Raw genomic sequence first — 16226 nt, 5'->3', positions numbered from 1 at the left:
ATTTTGTACTTCAATAAGTAATCAGCCAAATCCCTACTGAAAGCTGCAGCACAGGTACATAAATGAAGAGGAAATAAATAACGTGAGAACATTAGTACAAAACCACACTTACATGTCAGTAGACAGCAGGACTGTGTGGAGTGTTCATCTGCCCCTGCATTGCACTGTTAAGACAGAGCAGCAGAACATTTAAGCAACATTTATACGTGCTTGTGGGGATGGAGCTTGTGCTCAAAGGTAAAAGACACTATTCCTGCCAGTTGGGTATTTCATCAAAGAGCTTATCTGCAGAAATTTGTGTCATAAATAAAATATCAGAAGATTTAATTGCCTGTGTTCTTCAGCTGTTGAACAGTTTAAGGAATACATAAGCAAAATTTAGAAAGCTATTCATCAGCTAATGAGCTAGTTAATCAGCTAATGACAGGTCCCTTTCTAATGAAATGCAGGGTTCTCTTGCATTCCTAGAATCCAGAAGTGCTAGCAAAGACAAATGTGCAATTAAACTTGAAAATAAGGATCAACATAAAAAAATGAACAAATGTGAAGTCTGCATTCAACAAGGATAAATGTTTGACGTGTGGAAGGACCGTAGAGGCAGCAGTAGCCAGAGGGATCTCTGGTGCAATCTGGCAGTGATCACTGATCACTTGTGTACGTGTTTGAATTCCTGAACCACTAAAGATGGAGAAGAACAGAGATAATTACATCATTGTCCCCGAACTGCTGTTATTATTTATGAAGCATAAGAGGCAGTGGTGATGATTTATGGGTAATGTAAAAATGTTCTAAATGATCAGTCTGTCACCTCACAGCAATTTTGCCAGGTATCTAACAATTACTAAGATTTGGGGACTTTTAAAGCACAAAGGATTCTACAGCAGAGAGTGAAATCTGCCTTGGCTCACCTTAATTGAGGTGAAGTGAACTGACAAATTGCAAATGGTTTGATAGTCAGACATTTTAGTAGTTGCTTGCTGACCTAGGAAATCAATTGCTTCTACTGAGACCAAAAGTAGTCATCACTTTTGTCACCTTTAAGGTGTTTGTTTGTTTTGTTTTTGATTTTGTATATAGTTCAGCTGAGGACAGCTTCTCTGCTGATTAAATGGACAAAGTTTTTTGCAGTTCTGTTGGCTCAGATGGGCCTGAAAAGAAAAGCAGCTTTTCTAAAGCAAGCAGGGAAATGCAAGCATTTTCAGATTTTCTCTGAATTGGAAACATGTGAAGTGTAAGAATTTCAATAGCTTCACACTGTGGCAGACTGTAAGGTTTTTAAAAGACACAGAGCAGTTGAAGTTAGAGTGTATTTGGCTCTTCTGGGTAGTTCAGAGGAGCTGAAAAACTGTGGGGTTTCCTATGCCAAGAATGTCCCTGGTGAGGAAATTTCTCACCTGGTATTGGTGGCTTTTCTCCCATCTCCTCCCCTTGCGTCCCCATATGCACACTGCACCTGAGTGCAGGTAGTGAGCTGGGAGGAAAAGGGGTAGTGGGAAAAAAATACAGCAGCTGAGAGTGATGCTCTCTGCCGTAACAGAGGTGAGATTCAAGGGAGCAAAATCTCTCTCAAATTCAGTGCTAGCACTGAAGTTACAGTTGGGGTGAGTTTTTGCCCAAGTAAAAGTGGAGCAAAAAGCTCCCTTCATAGTGTATGTTGCTGAAAGTGGAAAAAGAAAGGCAACATTGAAACTTTTCTCTGTCTCTGAAGAATTCAGAGAGTGGGTTGTGGGTGGGGTTTTTTTGCTTTGGTTTTGTTTGGGTTTTTTTTCTGTGTGGAGCTTACTATCACTATAGCCATGTTATGTAATGCTTTGTGAAGTATGAACTATTTGCTTTCTTTTCTTCAGATTGTTATCATGGAAGTGCAAGGTTTGAAGTCAGTCGCCCCCAATCGGATTGTCTATTGCACCATGGAAGTGGAGGGGGGTGAAAAGCTTCAGACAGACCAAGCAGAAGCTTCCAGGCCACAGTAAGCTACTCTGCTTCGCTGCATACAACATCTATTTCCTTCATATCATGGCAGAAACTATAGCTTGTATGGTTTTTACAATTTAAGTTAGCACTGGTTTATTCTAGTGCTGTGTTTATTTTGTGTTATTACCTTAAATTCTTTCTCAAAAATTCTAATATTCATTTTATTTATTTATGGTGAAGTAAATATGAAGTCCAGAAAATGACATTGAATGTATGTGTGAGGGAGTTGGAGACTAAAGTCTGGAAATACAAACCTCTTGAAAGACGGTAGCCCAGGGTGATCTTATGTATTCTAGGTTAACGTGGCGGAGGCTCTGTGGAGTATAACTTGTGCCATTGGTGGAAAATCAATACTCAGTAATCAGTCTTGACAAAGCTTACTCACCTGCTGAGCCTATTTCATTTTAAATTATAGGATCCACTTCTTCCAATTAATTTTTGAGGGAGGCAGTCAGCAAACTGACTTGCAGGGGAAAGCATCATGCCATCTGTAGCTGAGTGGCGTAGAGGAAGAAAATTAGGTGTGTTTTTTTTGTTGATTTGTTTGACCTACACACTGACTTCAGACACTTTTCTCTCTGTTAAAATGTCATTTGGAATCTTTTGTAGATACCTTTCCAGACAGTGAGCTGGGGTTTTACTGGCACCATAGTGTGCCTTGCGAAAAACAATTTAAAAATTGCAGTTGTTACAGTATCTGAGTAAACATCGTCAAGTGAGTTGGGATGGTAGCTTCTGTTCCATTCGCACCACAGATACAGACCTCTGACAGGCAAAATTATAAGCACAGAGTATATGCCTCTTCTGGGGTTTGGGGAGGAGGAGATCTTATTCGGTAGACCTTCTCCTAGCTGTACTGTCAGAGGAAATGTTCCTGACAAACAAGCCAGCAGCCTGCTATAGTAGCATATTCAGATGAGCTTTGCAGAACTCAAGGACATGAGGTAATATGTAAAATTCTGTTGACTCTTTCTCTGCCGTGTGCTCCTTCTCCAGGGTTTGGGCTTTGCATTTGTGTGTGGTAAGTGAGGAACATCTAAAAGCAGTGATTATATAAAATACATACAGGTATATGTCAGAAGCAAGGCCATGAGTAAGAATACAACATTCTCTGCTCATCTGATGACCTGTTGGAGTGTTTTCTGGTGGCTCTTGGTCCCATGCGAGTTGCAGGGCTTTGTCACGGAGGGCACACTTCCAAGCTATGCGTGTCTTCTGTCACAGTGAAGGTTCTCTTTTCTTCTGAAAGTTTCCTTCTTTTTATTCTCATGAACTTGCCCATTTCTACTTTTAAAAGCTTCGTTAACCTCTGGTGTCATTGATATGGGTCTTCAGATTTCCCTAAATCAGCAAAAATACACTGATCCATGAATCTTAGGCAAAGCCATTCTCTTTTCAGAAAACGGTTCATAGGTGTTGTTTCTCTTTGTATTTGTTTCTGTGTACAACAGACAAAACATGTCAAGGATGGTTCATGATTAGCTCCTTGTTGACTTACATACTAAAGGCTGCAGGTAAAGGTGAAGATTATAAAGCCAATCAGAAGGTATATTCTGCATATTGATACATTCCCTAAAAGTTAATAATAAATGAGTCAAAGTGGAAATTGGAAAGGATGTTCTGGAGTAGATGGAGTCAGTATGAGAACAACTATAGCATTTGTGTGAAAAGTGGTAAGGTTGGGACCTGATCTGAGTTTGTAAACTGATTTAGAAGATTTCACGCTCAATACAGAAATAGGAAGAATCACAGAATCACAGAATCACAGAATTGTAGGGGTTGGAAGGGACCTCCAGAGATCATCGAGTCCAACCCCCCTGCCAAAGCAGGTTCCCTACAGCAGGTCGCACAGGTAGGCATCCAGGCAGGTCTTGAACATCTCCAGAGAAGGAGACTCCACCACCTCCCTGGGCAGCCTGTTCCAGTGCTCCGTCACCTCACTGTAAAGAAGTTCTTGCGCATGTTTGTGCGGAACTTCCTATGCTGCAGTTTCCAGCCGTTTCCCCTTGTCCTGTCTCCACTCACCACTGAAAACAGTCTGGCCTCGCCATCCTGCCCCCCACACCTTAGATATTTATAGACCTGGATCAGGTCCCCTCTCAGTCTTCTTTTCTCAAGGCTGAACAGACCCAGTTCACTCAGCCTTTCCTCATAGGAGAGATGCTCCAGGCCCTTCACCATCTTCGTGGCCCTCCGCTGGACTCTTTCTAAGAGATCCTTGTCTTTTTTGTACTGGGGAGCCCAGAACTGGACGCAGTGCTCCAGATGAGGCCAAGAAAGATTGGCTATAGGCTATTCCATAAAAGGGTTGCTGTATAAATTTCATATGGACTTGTATGGAAAAAAAAAAAAAAGCATCCTTAGGAAGTAGAGGACTGTGAGATGCCCTGAACTGTTCAGAACTGTAAGAATGTGGGTGAGATTTACTGATGCTGTTGTTCTGCTATCCTACAAAGCTGTGTCATTTAAAAGGGTGCAGCTGATAGAACTCTAACATGTATCTGGTTCTTGTGCTGAGTCATAGTGTTTTCCATTATGCTGGCAAGCATAATTACAAGACTGGCAAACAGTAGGCCTAAGAGTATAGAGGCAGATGTAGTTTTTGAGCTTATACAGAGATGTAATTTGATGCAACAGAGGAGGATATTGAATTAGACAAGCATGAAATTAGCGAATTATGGGCAAACAGTAAAGAAGATGGAGGAAGCTGCCTATAGAATTGGAGGTCTTTTATTCCATGGTTTCATCTTTCTGTTACAGCCAAATCAGGCTACCTTGGCAGTAGCTGTATTGCTCTTTTGGTTGGTGGCAAAAGGGAACTAAAAGGCTTGGCAGAGATTTATCAGGAAATTTTACAGGTGAGAGAGAGCCTAGAAAGTGTTATTATAGGTAGGGAGGGGCCCTCAGTTTTTGGAGGACTGTAAGGTGTCTCTTCTTTCTCTCTCCTATTGCAGCCTGTTTTCAGTTCTTCTAAGACCTTTCTTCCCACTATGTCCAACACACCCTTCATCTCAAGCAGTTGTCTGACTACTTTTATCTCCCCACACTCAGGACAATTTCTTGATAGGGATCTGCTGAAGGAGGAAGGAATGGATGAAGGGTTGAATGTTCTGCAAAGTGAAGGTGCTGGAAGAGGTGGAAACAAAAGTGATGTTCTGCTTCTATTGACGTTAGTTGTGGCACTGCTGCTACTTGCTTTTCCCCTCAGCCCCTTGGCAGCAGGAGGGAAAGCTGCATGAGTAGCAGCCCACGAACAGACAGACCGTCCCGCTTCTCATACAGGAAAACCAAGCTGTCTGTGCCCCAGGGCATGCCCACTTCACCTGCTGCTGGGACTGATTGCTTACTGGGATAATTTCCAGTACCACCATTCAGATATAAAGGAAAATAATCAGTGAGGCTGAAGTAGAAAACACAACATTAATTGTGAGAAGAAGCTGAGAATCGAGAAGAGCTGAATTTCATCGTGGCTCTTCAAATCACTAACAGTAACACATTTACACTGACAAACCCCAGATAAATAAGAACATAACTTCATATTTTATATAGAATGTGCAGCTAGAAAAGGGTAGCAAAGCTCCTCTACTACGAGTAGATTAAGCAGTGATGGAAAATGAATTTTTCACTAGCCGAGGAGACTGCTAGCAAGAGCTCCAAATCATGCACTTGTCACAGGCATTTTCTGGAGTTGCATTAAAGCTGGTGGATGCATTTGTGAAGAGAAGCAGTGAGAGCAGCCTTTATATCTCTTTTCTTTTTTTTTCGTCTGTGAAGCATCAGTGTACAAAGTGCAGTGCTAGTTCTCAGTGAAAAGCAGAAGACTGGGAATTCAAATGAGTGGTTCAAAATGGAGTGCAAACCAAGTGACCTTACTGTGCAGATTAATAGAGGCATGATTCAAGTGGAGCCTGATTTCAGGATTTATTTACTTCCAAAATGCTGAATATTTCACTTCATGGCTTTTTAGATATGTATTTAATTATCCTTCTGAATCCTTGAATGTTTCCATGAGAGTAAGAAGGAAATTAGAAAAAAAATATTTGTCATTGAAATGAAAAGGTCCAAGAAGAAGTCCTAGAGAATAAAAACTCAGTTTGTCAGTAAGAATTTTTTTTCTGGTTTCTTAGTGCTTTTAACCCCTGCCTGATTTTTGTCTCTGATAAGTATTTATTTAAGTTTGTATTGAAGTGCTCCATCTTTATCAAGCTGAATGAAGCTGCTTCTGTGTGTGCTACTGAGCAGTTAATGATTGTTCTCATGCAAATGCTATAAAATAATATAATTTGACTGAGCTTAAGTCTTGGACAGTTACACAAACAGATCAGTTGCACAGCTTCCAATTCCTATGAAATATTCTTCATTCCTTCCAACTGTTTCTAGCCTTTTAGCCCTGCTGAAAATCCCTCCAACAAAGCTTGTGACCTTTTCTGGCAGACATCAGTAACAGAGCCTTCAGAGGACCCCCTTCAGCTCCAGGACTCTTTGCATCATTTTGTTGCAGTGACTCCACAGGGGGTGTCTTGTAAAATCCAGCACTAATTTCATTCTTCAAATGTTACTGATGTGGCTGTTTTCAGTCGTGTGGAGTCTGGTGTCTGCATGTTTTCTTATCATTGATTTTACTCATTCTGAATATTAAATAGGGTCATTTCTTGTAAACGTTATCTCCTGGATATGGACAATCGTGCCTAAAAATAAAAGTTGGGAATATGTTGTTTTTACTGCTAAAGTTGCTAATCTGTTGTCAGATGTTTATGAAGAAGGAAAAGATCCTGTCTGACATGATGAGAAAATTTTGATGCAGCAAGCATCGTGTAAATAGGACAAACAAGATGATAATTTCTGACTGTATAACCTTGTAAAAATGGCTGCTATATTAGAAATATGTGAAGAATGTGTGATTAAGTGTCTGACCAGTGGAGGCGGGGAACCTCAGTCAAGACTGCACGAATAAAATAAATGCTGCTCACTTTCTTTTTATGCAGTATTGTACCAACATTAATTCCATAAAGTATTTGAAGTGTGACAATACTTGCAGACATATAATCAAAGATTATTTAGTATGATTTTATAGAATGGTGTTGTTTTTTTTTTTTTAAAGAGGAAAAATAAAAGCTTAATTTCCAAGACTTCGAACTACCTGAAATGACATGATCACTCTTAAAAAAAACATGAATCTTTTTAATGTAATTTGTTGGTGATATTTTCATGAGTTGACCTAAGATGTCCCTATGGGGACAGGCTGAATTTTGGGTCTCTTCAGCCCGGAGAAGAGAAGGGTCTGGGAAAACCTTACAGTGGCCTTCCAATACCTGGAGGGGCCTACAGGAAAGCTGGGGAGGGGCTTCGTGTAAGGGGATGTAGCAGCAGGATGGGGGGAAATGGTTTTAAACTGGAAGAGAGTAGATTTAGCTTTGATATTAGGAAAAAATTGTTTAGTGTGAGAGTGATGAGACACTGGAACAGGTTGCCCAGAGAGGCTGTGGATGCCCCTTCCCTAGAAGCATTCAAGGCCAGGCTGGATGGGGCTTTGAGCAACCTGGTCTAGAGGGAGGTGTACCTGCCTACAGCGGGGGGTTGGAACTGGATGATCTTAAAAGGTCCCTTCCTACCCAAACCATTCTGTGATTTTGTGAAGTTACTGAAGGGGAAAAGGACAGACATTTATACGATGTAAAAGTCACCTTCCAAACATCAGATGGTTTTATTCCTTCCTCATAGTCACCGCTACTTTATAATTTTTATTTTTGGTTAAGGGAAACACAGAGGTGATCCTGTCTACGACCATCACCACATGGTTGCATGACACAGATAATGCACTACCTAAGGAAAAAGGGGACGCATGCATTTTGTCATCTACTATTCATCTGCGTCTAATTTATCTGCAAAAATAAGATTAATTTTTATCAGTAATACTTTAATTATACTGTTAAGCGTTCGGTAACCATTCTGGATATTGTTTGTATTTGTAGTAATTCATCTTTTTGCTTTTGCACTGGAGGAAAAGAAGGATGAAACAGTTGTCTCTGCCTTGTATTGCTTTGAGTCTTGAGTATAAAACTGGAGACTGAATATAAGAGGAAATGAGGGACAGAAACACAACCACTTGCTCATCAGATAGTAATCATAATGTTCTCTTCCTGGCAAACCAACCTTTTCTTCTAAGGATGTGAATATTTTTTTCCAGTTTTTTTTCTGGGTGATTTTTTTGTTAAAATGAGTATCTTTGCACGTGGGATTTTTACAGAGGGATAGTGAGATTGTGGTTCCATTGTGCCTTATTTAACCATGCTCAACTCAGCTCTCAGCTTGTTGCTCACATGCTTTCCATTACACCTCCTGAGGATAAATAATCTTTAGAATTTAGCTTCTTAAACAGTGTATTTTATTTGATGGATTCCACCTGTTTTTTGACTATTAGTGCTGTAAGTTTTTTATTTTAATTGAAGATAATAGCAGTGAAATCTCAAGCTGATTTTACAGAAGATCATAAAGTCGAATTATTCAGCATATTTGGCATCCAGACTTTTCTTCTTTAATACATAAATGCATTTTATGTGTCATTTACGAAAATGAGGCTGTCTATAAGGGAACCTCCATGTATTCCTACTAAAATTATTTCAAAGACTAACACATAAGAGTCATGATTTCTAATCATGTTAACATGGATAATGTAGTATACACTTGGTTAAGTTGGGCATCACCTTTTACTAAGTATTTTGGAATCTTAGGGAAGCGAAAGGGGTAAAGATCTTGCAGGAAACAAGGTTCCTCTGCTTTCATAAGCCAGATAGGAGTAAATTACATACTGATTCTCCTTATCTTTGAAGGATAAATTCCCTCTTTCATCTTGGCATATGTCAGGAAGTCTTTCTTCTTTCATTGTCGTGATTGGAGCAATTCTCAAAATAAGATGGAAGAAATTACCTTGTAAAAAATTGGGTGCCGCAAGCAAGTATTGTATATGCCTGTCCAGAGCCTAGCTGCAAGGAAGAGAAACAAAATTGCCAGTAGAAAATTAGCTGATGATTTCTTGGTTCTGCAAAGGAAAAAATGGGAGAGGAAAATAGACGTTTATCCCAGCCTGTGTTCTGGATTAATGATGGAAGTGTTTCACAGAAGGGATACAGATTCAGCTGAAAATACATGACAGTTTTATTCAGCTGTTCTTGTTGCCTGATCAATTTCTTGCTCCTTTAAAATAAAGGAAATACCTCATCAGCTCACATATAAAGATCAGTATGATATCCACAAGAAAAAAAAAAGGTGGGATTTCTAAAGTAAGTAATTGCGTATGCTGCATTCTAGTATCGATTACTATTTTATACAGTCTAGCAGGTGTTCACCTCTCTTGTTACAGAGAAATATGAATTTTCTATAGGCTTCTAGCCTTAAAAGATATACGAAACTCAACTGGATAGTAATTTGAGCTACCTGATCTGACTGGCTTTGTGCTTATCTTGAACTAGGTGACCTCCAGAGGTTCCTTCCAGCCTAAATGTTGCTGTGATTCTGTGATTAACCCCCAAAATATTCTCTTGTAATCTTGTGGGACATGAGAAAAGCACTGTTGTTAGAAGGGAATATTCACAGATCTGGTACAAGTGTGGTATGGAATAAACAGGGACAAGGGGGGGGGTAATTAAAGTTGGCTTTAATTTGTAGTCTATTTGAACAGTTATCAATAAACACAATCCTTCTGCCTCTAGGGCATATATATTTTATCTTCTTCTCTTCAGTCTTTTGATTGTTCTGGCTAAATCCTGGTTGCTCTTCTGCTTCTTTGTGCTGAGCATGTTAATAACTAACTGAAAGCTGTCAGGATTTCTCTCTTGTATGATGTTTGAACTCTTGAAAACTGTGGTTTGGTGCACTGCATCCTGCTGCAGCCAAGCAGAAGTCAATGGAAAAAGGGGCTTCCCAGCAGTTCTTCCCAGTGGGTTCTCTGTACGTAGTGACATTAAGTTCCTTCACCTAGTGGCACTGCTGAGCTGTTCTGTGAAATAGCTCTTTCTTGATACCATAAGTGGTTTGTCTTTTCCTTTTTTAAAAAAATAATTAGCAAATTACTTCATCTCCCAAATTCTTCATCCCAAATCCTTTCTCATATTCCCTAAATATAAGGGTTTAAGAGCTTTTTCCTCTTTTTCTTTTTTTCTTTTTTTCTTTTTTTTTTGAGAAAAATTGTGAAAACCCAGGGTTTTGGCAGACTGTCAACCTCCACTCAAGCATAACATCACTACTGTAATACAGTGGCTGTTTGGGGATGACTCTATCCTTTTACAATGTAATAAATGCCTTGCAAGGCTGAGATCAGTTTTATGTTCTATTTTTTCAGTGCATTTTGGAAACCTCGGGGCTTGAAGCTGCATGTCCTGCTGTTATCACCTTCACTTGAACAATTAAGGCTTGGAGAAAGGCAGTATTGTCACTGCTTAATGAGCGTAATATGTTTGTTTCTAGTCTCACTCCCACCTGATCCACAGCAAATGTGATTAATATTTTGCAGGCAGGCATAAGCTTTTCTCTAACGTTGCATCTATGACAGAGCATCTATGTTTCTGTAACAAAGCATCTATGGATGTGTGATCCAGCTTCAAACTGGAAGGCGTTTAGCTGTGAATACTTGGTGTTGAGCCAAAGGCAATTAAGCGCTGCTCAGAAGAAAAATGCATTGGATCAGTCCAAGCATCAAACTAACATATCTGATGGTCTCTGGCTGGGTCAGAGTGAGGTCAAAGACAGTTTATGTCTGTTTGCAACACATCACGTGGCAGGATGGATGCCTGTCAAAAAAGGCTGGGGAAGAACACGTTACTTTCCATTTTACCTCAAATTCTGTTCATCTCCGGAAAACTGAATTACTGAAAATTGTTCTGGGTCATTGTGTGGAAGAAAAGTTCCTTAGGATATCTGTAAGCTTTGATGTTATTAAAATGTCCCTTTTTACATTTGCAGAATATGCCATTCTTCTGTCTTTGTCTGAAGTGACTTTTCAAAAATTTGCTTATATTGATGGAAATAATTTCTAAGTATTTGACCAGATGCAGTGTTCAAACTGGAACAGATTTGATATTTTTTATTAGGTTTCGATTTGTTGTTTTGGGTGAAGAGAAAGGTTAAGGAAGAGGATATTGAAAAAAGAAGCCTTGAAGATTTTACTTTCAATCCCTATTCAGTTTAAGAATACTCTGTATAGCTCAAATTTTTGTAACTGTTTTTCACCCCAGTGAAAGCAGGCTCTTCTTTCCTGTCACTGTGTTAGTATGTGCATGGATTCTCGAGCATAAGGATGTCAAGCACCCCAATACTTTAAGAATACAGAAAAGTCTGCTGAGCAGATGTTGTCACAGATGAATGATGCACTTCATTCACAAGAGAGAAGCAGCAACATCTTTTATTGGTATAAGACTGATTAGCTGATTAGCAAGGCTCAGTGGTTAGTAAGTCAGTAGTTTAACAAGATTCAGCGGCCAGGTATACTCAGTTACTTGCTGTGTAGAGGATGGGGTCACACAACATTGTCAAGAAGACTCTCCTCTTGAATCCTGAGGCTCAGAGCAGATTCCCTTGCTTTTTAAACTCCTCAGAACATTGTGGGTGCAGCTGGATTTGGTCTTAGTTTCAGACTTGGTCAACGGTTTACGTCTAAAGCATTATGTGCACAGTCAGTCTAAGATGCAACTTACCGAAGTTTCAGCTTGGTGTTAGTTTCTTACCAAGGGTTTGTCATGGGTAAGGATTTCTCAGCCTCAAGGAGCGACCTTGAGATGTGTTCCTATTCCTGGCATGTAGCCCACTGCAGGACAGGAGAGTCAGTGGGCTCAGGGCTGACCCCTATTTGTGGATTAATATGATTGATTCGAAGTTCTACCTGCTCATCAGCTGTATTTTGTTTGGAGCATTCTCAATTAAGCCCTGGTTTTTGTGGTGTTGTCTTCCCAGAGTCCAGCCTGAGCAGGGTGCAGCCATTGCTAGCACCGTTGGTGCCTATTGCTTGAGCAGAGTTAATGGTGAGCTGTTAGGTTGCTGAGTGGGGAGTAAACTGTTACAGATGAAGAAAGAAAATTTATAGATCTTGAAATTTCTGAATAACTACTTAGCATACAAAGTGTGATTCTCCAGGTTAATGTGCCTGCTTGAAAGCATTGCCAGCAGATTGAGAGTAGGTGTAGCTCAGAAACAGAGGCAGAATAATGTGGACAGCTGATGAGAACAGTAGGTGTCAGAAAGGGAAAAAGGAGCTTCAGAATAAAAGAAAAGTGGTGCAATGCCAGATGGAATACTGAAATTTTCTGATTTGATTTCTGGGTGTTTCCTGATAGACTGTGCAGGCTCAGATAAGTCAGTCTATTTTGTGATTTGCTTTCCCACATCCTTAGACTGAGATGACAATATCTATCTGCTTCATCAAATTGCTGACAGTGCATTGACATTTATACAGCGTTTGGAAGCTTTAAAGTGTCACACAAGTACTGAAGAACATTAAAAAATAGGCCTTGCAACTTCTAACAGTGTTGTGATGGATCCATTTCATTCTGTTTCAAGACATAACTAAATATACATATAGAAATTTTGAGATCATAAATGGCATGTTTTGCTTTTATATCTGTCACCAGTCCTTAGCTGGATTTGAAACCCAGTGGGAGACAGGAGTTAGTGCCTCTCATTAATTCTTCACACAAATATACACCAGTGGTTCCCAGCACCCAGAAATGTGCCAGTCTTGTTGCACACCCTTAAAAATCTCCGTCCTGACTTGTCTTGGTTGCCTGCAGTGAAAGTGAGATGGAAAAGCAATACTGTGTAATAATTTACTCATAGTTTTATCCTTGTTTGAAAATACTTGCCATAATAGCATTCTGTAAATAGTGTTAGAGTGTACTGTTTCCATTTTTTCAGTGTAGAAAATGTTTTCAATGTCGCTTTTACGAGGGCTGCTCTGAAAGTAGTGCCTCTTAATTTATGATGTTGGCCTATGATGTCAAAGGCAGGTGTTCGTTGTATGGCAGTAAAGATGGAACCTTCCCATCAATATTCCATTACATGTTGTTGCCATGTGACAGATGGCAGCAGAGGGGCAGTCTGACAAAATGGTGCCTGATATGGAAGTGCCCAAAAAGCAAAGGTGTGTCATTGAATTCCTCCATGTGGCAAAAATGGCACCCATTGTCATTCATCAATGCTTGTTGAGTGTTGGCTGGAGACCAAGCAGCAGATATAGCACAGTGAAGTGGTGGGTGGTGTGTTGCAGCAGTTGTGACAGCAGCGTGAAAGAAGCCGTGTTCTGGGAGGCCATGTACAGCTGTCATAGCATGACATGAAGATGATCTTGATCAGTTCATCCGCACAAATTGACAGATTATAACCAGGGAACTGTGTGTGGAGTGGAATATCAGCTTCAATGCATTGGAAACAATGGTGGCAGAGTTGGAATACTGCAAAGTATATGCGAGGTGGATCCCACAAATACTCACAGAGGAGAAAAAATATCGTATGCAAGTTTGTCTGAACCTGTTGAACCAATATGAGGCTGAAGGTGACAGTTTCCTGGATTGCATTGTTACCAATGAGACGTGATGTCACCACTATCAGCGGGAGTTAAAATGGCAGTCCATGGAGTGGCAACATGTGGCAACATGTGGCAAGCTGTGAAACTGTGGGCCACATTTATTGATGAGATTTTTAACTAGCACAGCACACAGGGTCCTTTTCGTTGGTGGTGAAAATGCATAGCTACCAGTGGTTGACTATGTTGAAAAACAATGTTTTGTAATGGAGAATTTGCTCCATCAAATGGTGTTGTTGCACTCTTTGTTTCTGTTCTAGTTTCTATGGAAATAAATAGGAGGCATTACTTTCAGAGTAACCTATGTACCTTGTTGCTTGTCATTTATAGAGGTCCTCTCTGTTTTTCTTTTCCATTATCTATTGGAAACTTTCCTACTTCAAATGAAAATTATGCCAGTGTTGTCATTTTACTTTTTGCAAATTAATTTTTTTCAGATATTATTAATATTCTCTGTTTAAAAAGAAATATGGGATTGTGTCTAACTTGTTATTAGGTCTCTGATAAATTGTTAGTAATTTTGAGCCCTGTTAATTCCCTTATTTCAAACAGTTATTATTTTTACCAAAAGCAAGCATCCCAGATGATAAGATTATTGTCTTTCTTATTCATATTGCTCTGATTATCTAGAAGAGCTTTGCAGTACCACAAAAACAAGGTATCCTTCCTTTTGCCTAGATGAGGACCAGATTTGGTGCTTTCAGTTCTTCAAAGCCGAGCTCTGGGAAGGATTGTCAGTTTTTTCTAACAGCATCAGCTTAAAAGTCTTTAATTTTGCTGCTGAATTCTTAGATAAAAACCATTCAGACTGTCAGTGGCTGCACAAGATGGTGCCTAGACAGTGCATTCAGGAATTGAATTACAGACTTCTTAGAGCATTGTGTGCAGGTACAGGATTTTATATACTCAACTTTTCTCTATGGAAAGTGGTGAATAGACGTCTTGGTCTGGGTTTCTAAAAGCCTGTGCGCTCACTTAATAGTTCCCGGGATGGAGAGATAAAAGGTTGAAAAGCAGAGAAATACAACTGAAGTACTGCAGATTACAACTGCACATCTCTGGGAAAAGGTTGTCAAAGCTTTTCATGAATCTCTGTCACAGCAGAGGAAGGGGATTTTAGCTGCTCATTGGGAGGCAATGGTCTCACAGCTATGATTGTTCTCTCCTGCTACACATACATGGTCTAAATGTTGATAGCAACATCACCCACCTTATGTGACCACATGGATACCAGAAGGTGAATTTTGGAGGTGGTGGCTGCTGCTGGAGGGATGATGATGAAGGAGAAAACATGTTATTTCTGGTTTTAGAAAGACTAGCTGTAGCTACTACAGGGAACAGGAAAGGTCCGTCTGCTGTGGGGTTAGGATGGTAAAGGTTGGACTTGCATACTAGACATGTTAAAGTTGGACTATTTTTCTGGTGTAGGCACATGCACAGAAATACCTCAAACGTGGAGTTTTTGTTTTCTTTTGTTTTTTAAAGAAAAACAAATAAAAACAAAGGAACTTAAGTGTAAGTCTTGTTTAGGTGAAATCAAAGATGATACTTAGGCAATGATATGACTTTCCATCCTTGGAACTAAGTGTCTCATTGTTCTGAGTTTCTTCTTCTTTCTGCAATGCATCTCTCTAGAACAATTAATGTTTCTTATATCAATATTTTGTAGTTTTAGGAAGGTTTTGATGTGAACCTCAGAGTTCAAGCCATTGCAGCACTGCAATATTAATACCCCTTTACTAACTGACAGGAGTATTTAAGGAATGTGTCACTGTTTCTGTAGTGGGGAGTGTAAAACAATGAATCTGTAGTTCTCAATCAGATTTCTCCGTAAAATTGTGTCATCACAACAATACAGGGAAGAGCACACAAGGCATGTAAAAGATTAGAGGAGATTAGTTATGAGTATCTGAGATACTTGACAAAGCCTGTGGTTTAATTTCCTAAGCACAAGTTTCGTTTGTGCCTGTACTTTAAAAGGACATTATGATTTGTTTAGAACCTGCTTAATTTATTGCCTTTCGGCTGCAATTTAACAGCTCTGGTGCTGGACATTATTCTCTTTGCACTTTCATCAAAATAAATGAGTGGTTTTCAAGTAGAGAAATAATAAAAAGTAGATTGTTTTTTTTCCAAGAAGAATATTTACAATCTGAACAGTGTCATAAGCTTATAGAGTGGTAAAAATAGACAAACTCTTCTCCTTGTGATTTCCAATATGAACTCCAAATCCCACTGATGTAAGGGAGAATATATGCAGAAATAAACAATAAAATAATTATGTTGCATATAAGAAAAATTCATTACTGCATTAAATCGTTGGTGCTTTATAGTAAGATTCTGTCATTTGTGCCATATTTCAAAGTTCTTTTCAATATATTCCATGAAAGGGAGAAAGTGAAATGTTCATATTATATTCTAAGATGTGCAAAAGAGAAATAAACATGCCAGTGAGTTACATGAGACAGCTGTTAAAGCTGTGATTTCTATTGTAGCATCCTGGCATCAGTCACTGCCAAGCAGGTAGGTGTATCTGTGCTAAGAGAAAAAGAAGTGTGTACAATATTTGGGGTATCTTGTACTGCTGGCACAGTTGCTGGCTTACTCTCGCATTTACTCTCTCTCTCTGCAGTTGTATGTGCAGTTAAAGATGCAGTTGTGTATGCAGTGGTAGCTGATAATG

The 16226-nt window shown here is 39.5% G+C and overlaps 1 protein-coding gene across 7 annotated transcripts in view; it reads left to right on the top strand.

The window, feature by feature from the left end:
- Positions 1-16226, top strand: part of CADPS2 (calcium dependent secretion activator 2) — a gene marked incomplete at both ends in the record, with an annotated part of 304052 nt that overhangs the window by 126542 nt on the left and 161284 nt on the right. For all 7 annotated transcript variants that reach the window (XM_079548166.1, XM_079548165.1, XM_079548162.1 and 4 more), the window contains one exon: positions 1848-1969. In XM_079548166.1, the coding sequence (XP_079404292.1) occupies positions 1848-1969 (122 nt within the window). The remainder of the gene's footprint in view (positions 1-1847; positions 1970-16226) is intronic.

This window comes from Tetrao urogallus (assembly GCF_951394365.1).
Source record: "Tetrao urogallus genome assembly, chromosome: 1".
NCBI classification, from domain to species: domain Eukaryota; kingdom Metazoa; phylum Chordata; class Aves; order Galliformes; family Phasianidae; genus Tetrao; species Tetrao urogallus.
Note: the sequence above shows the minus strand (reverse complement) of the source record. Positions and strands in the feature narration are given on the sequence as shown.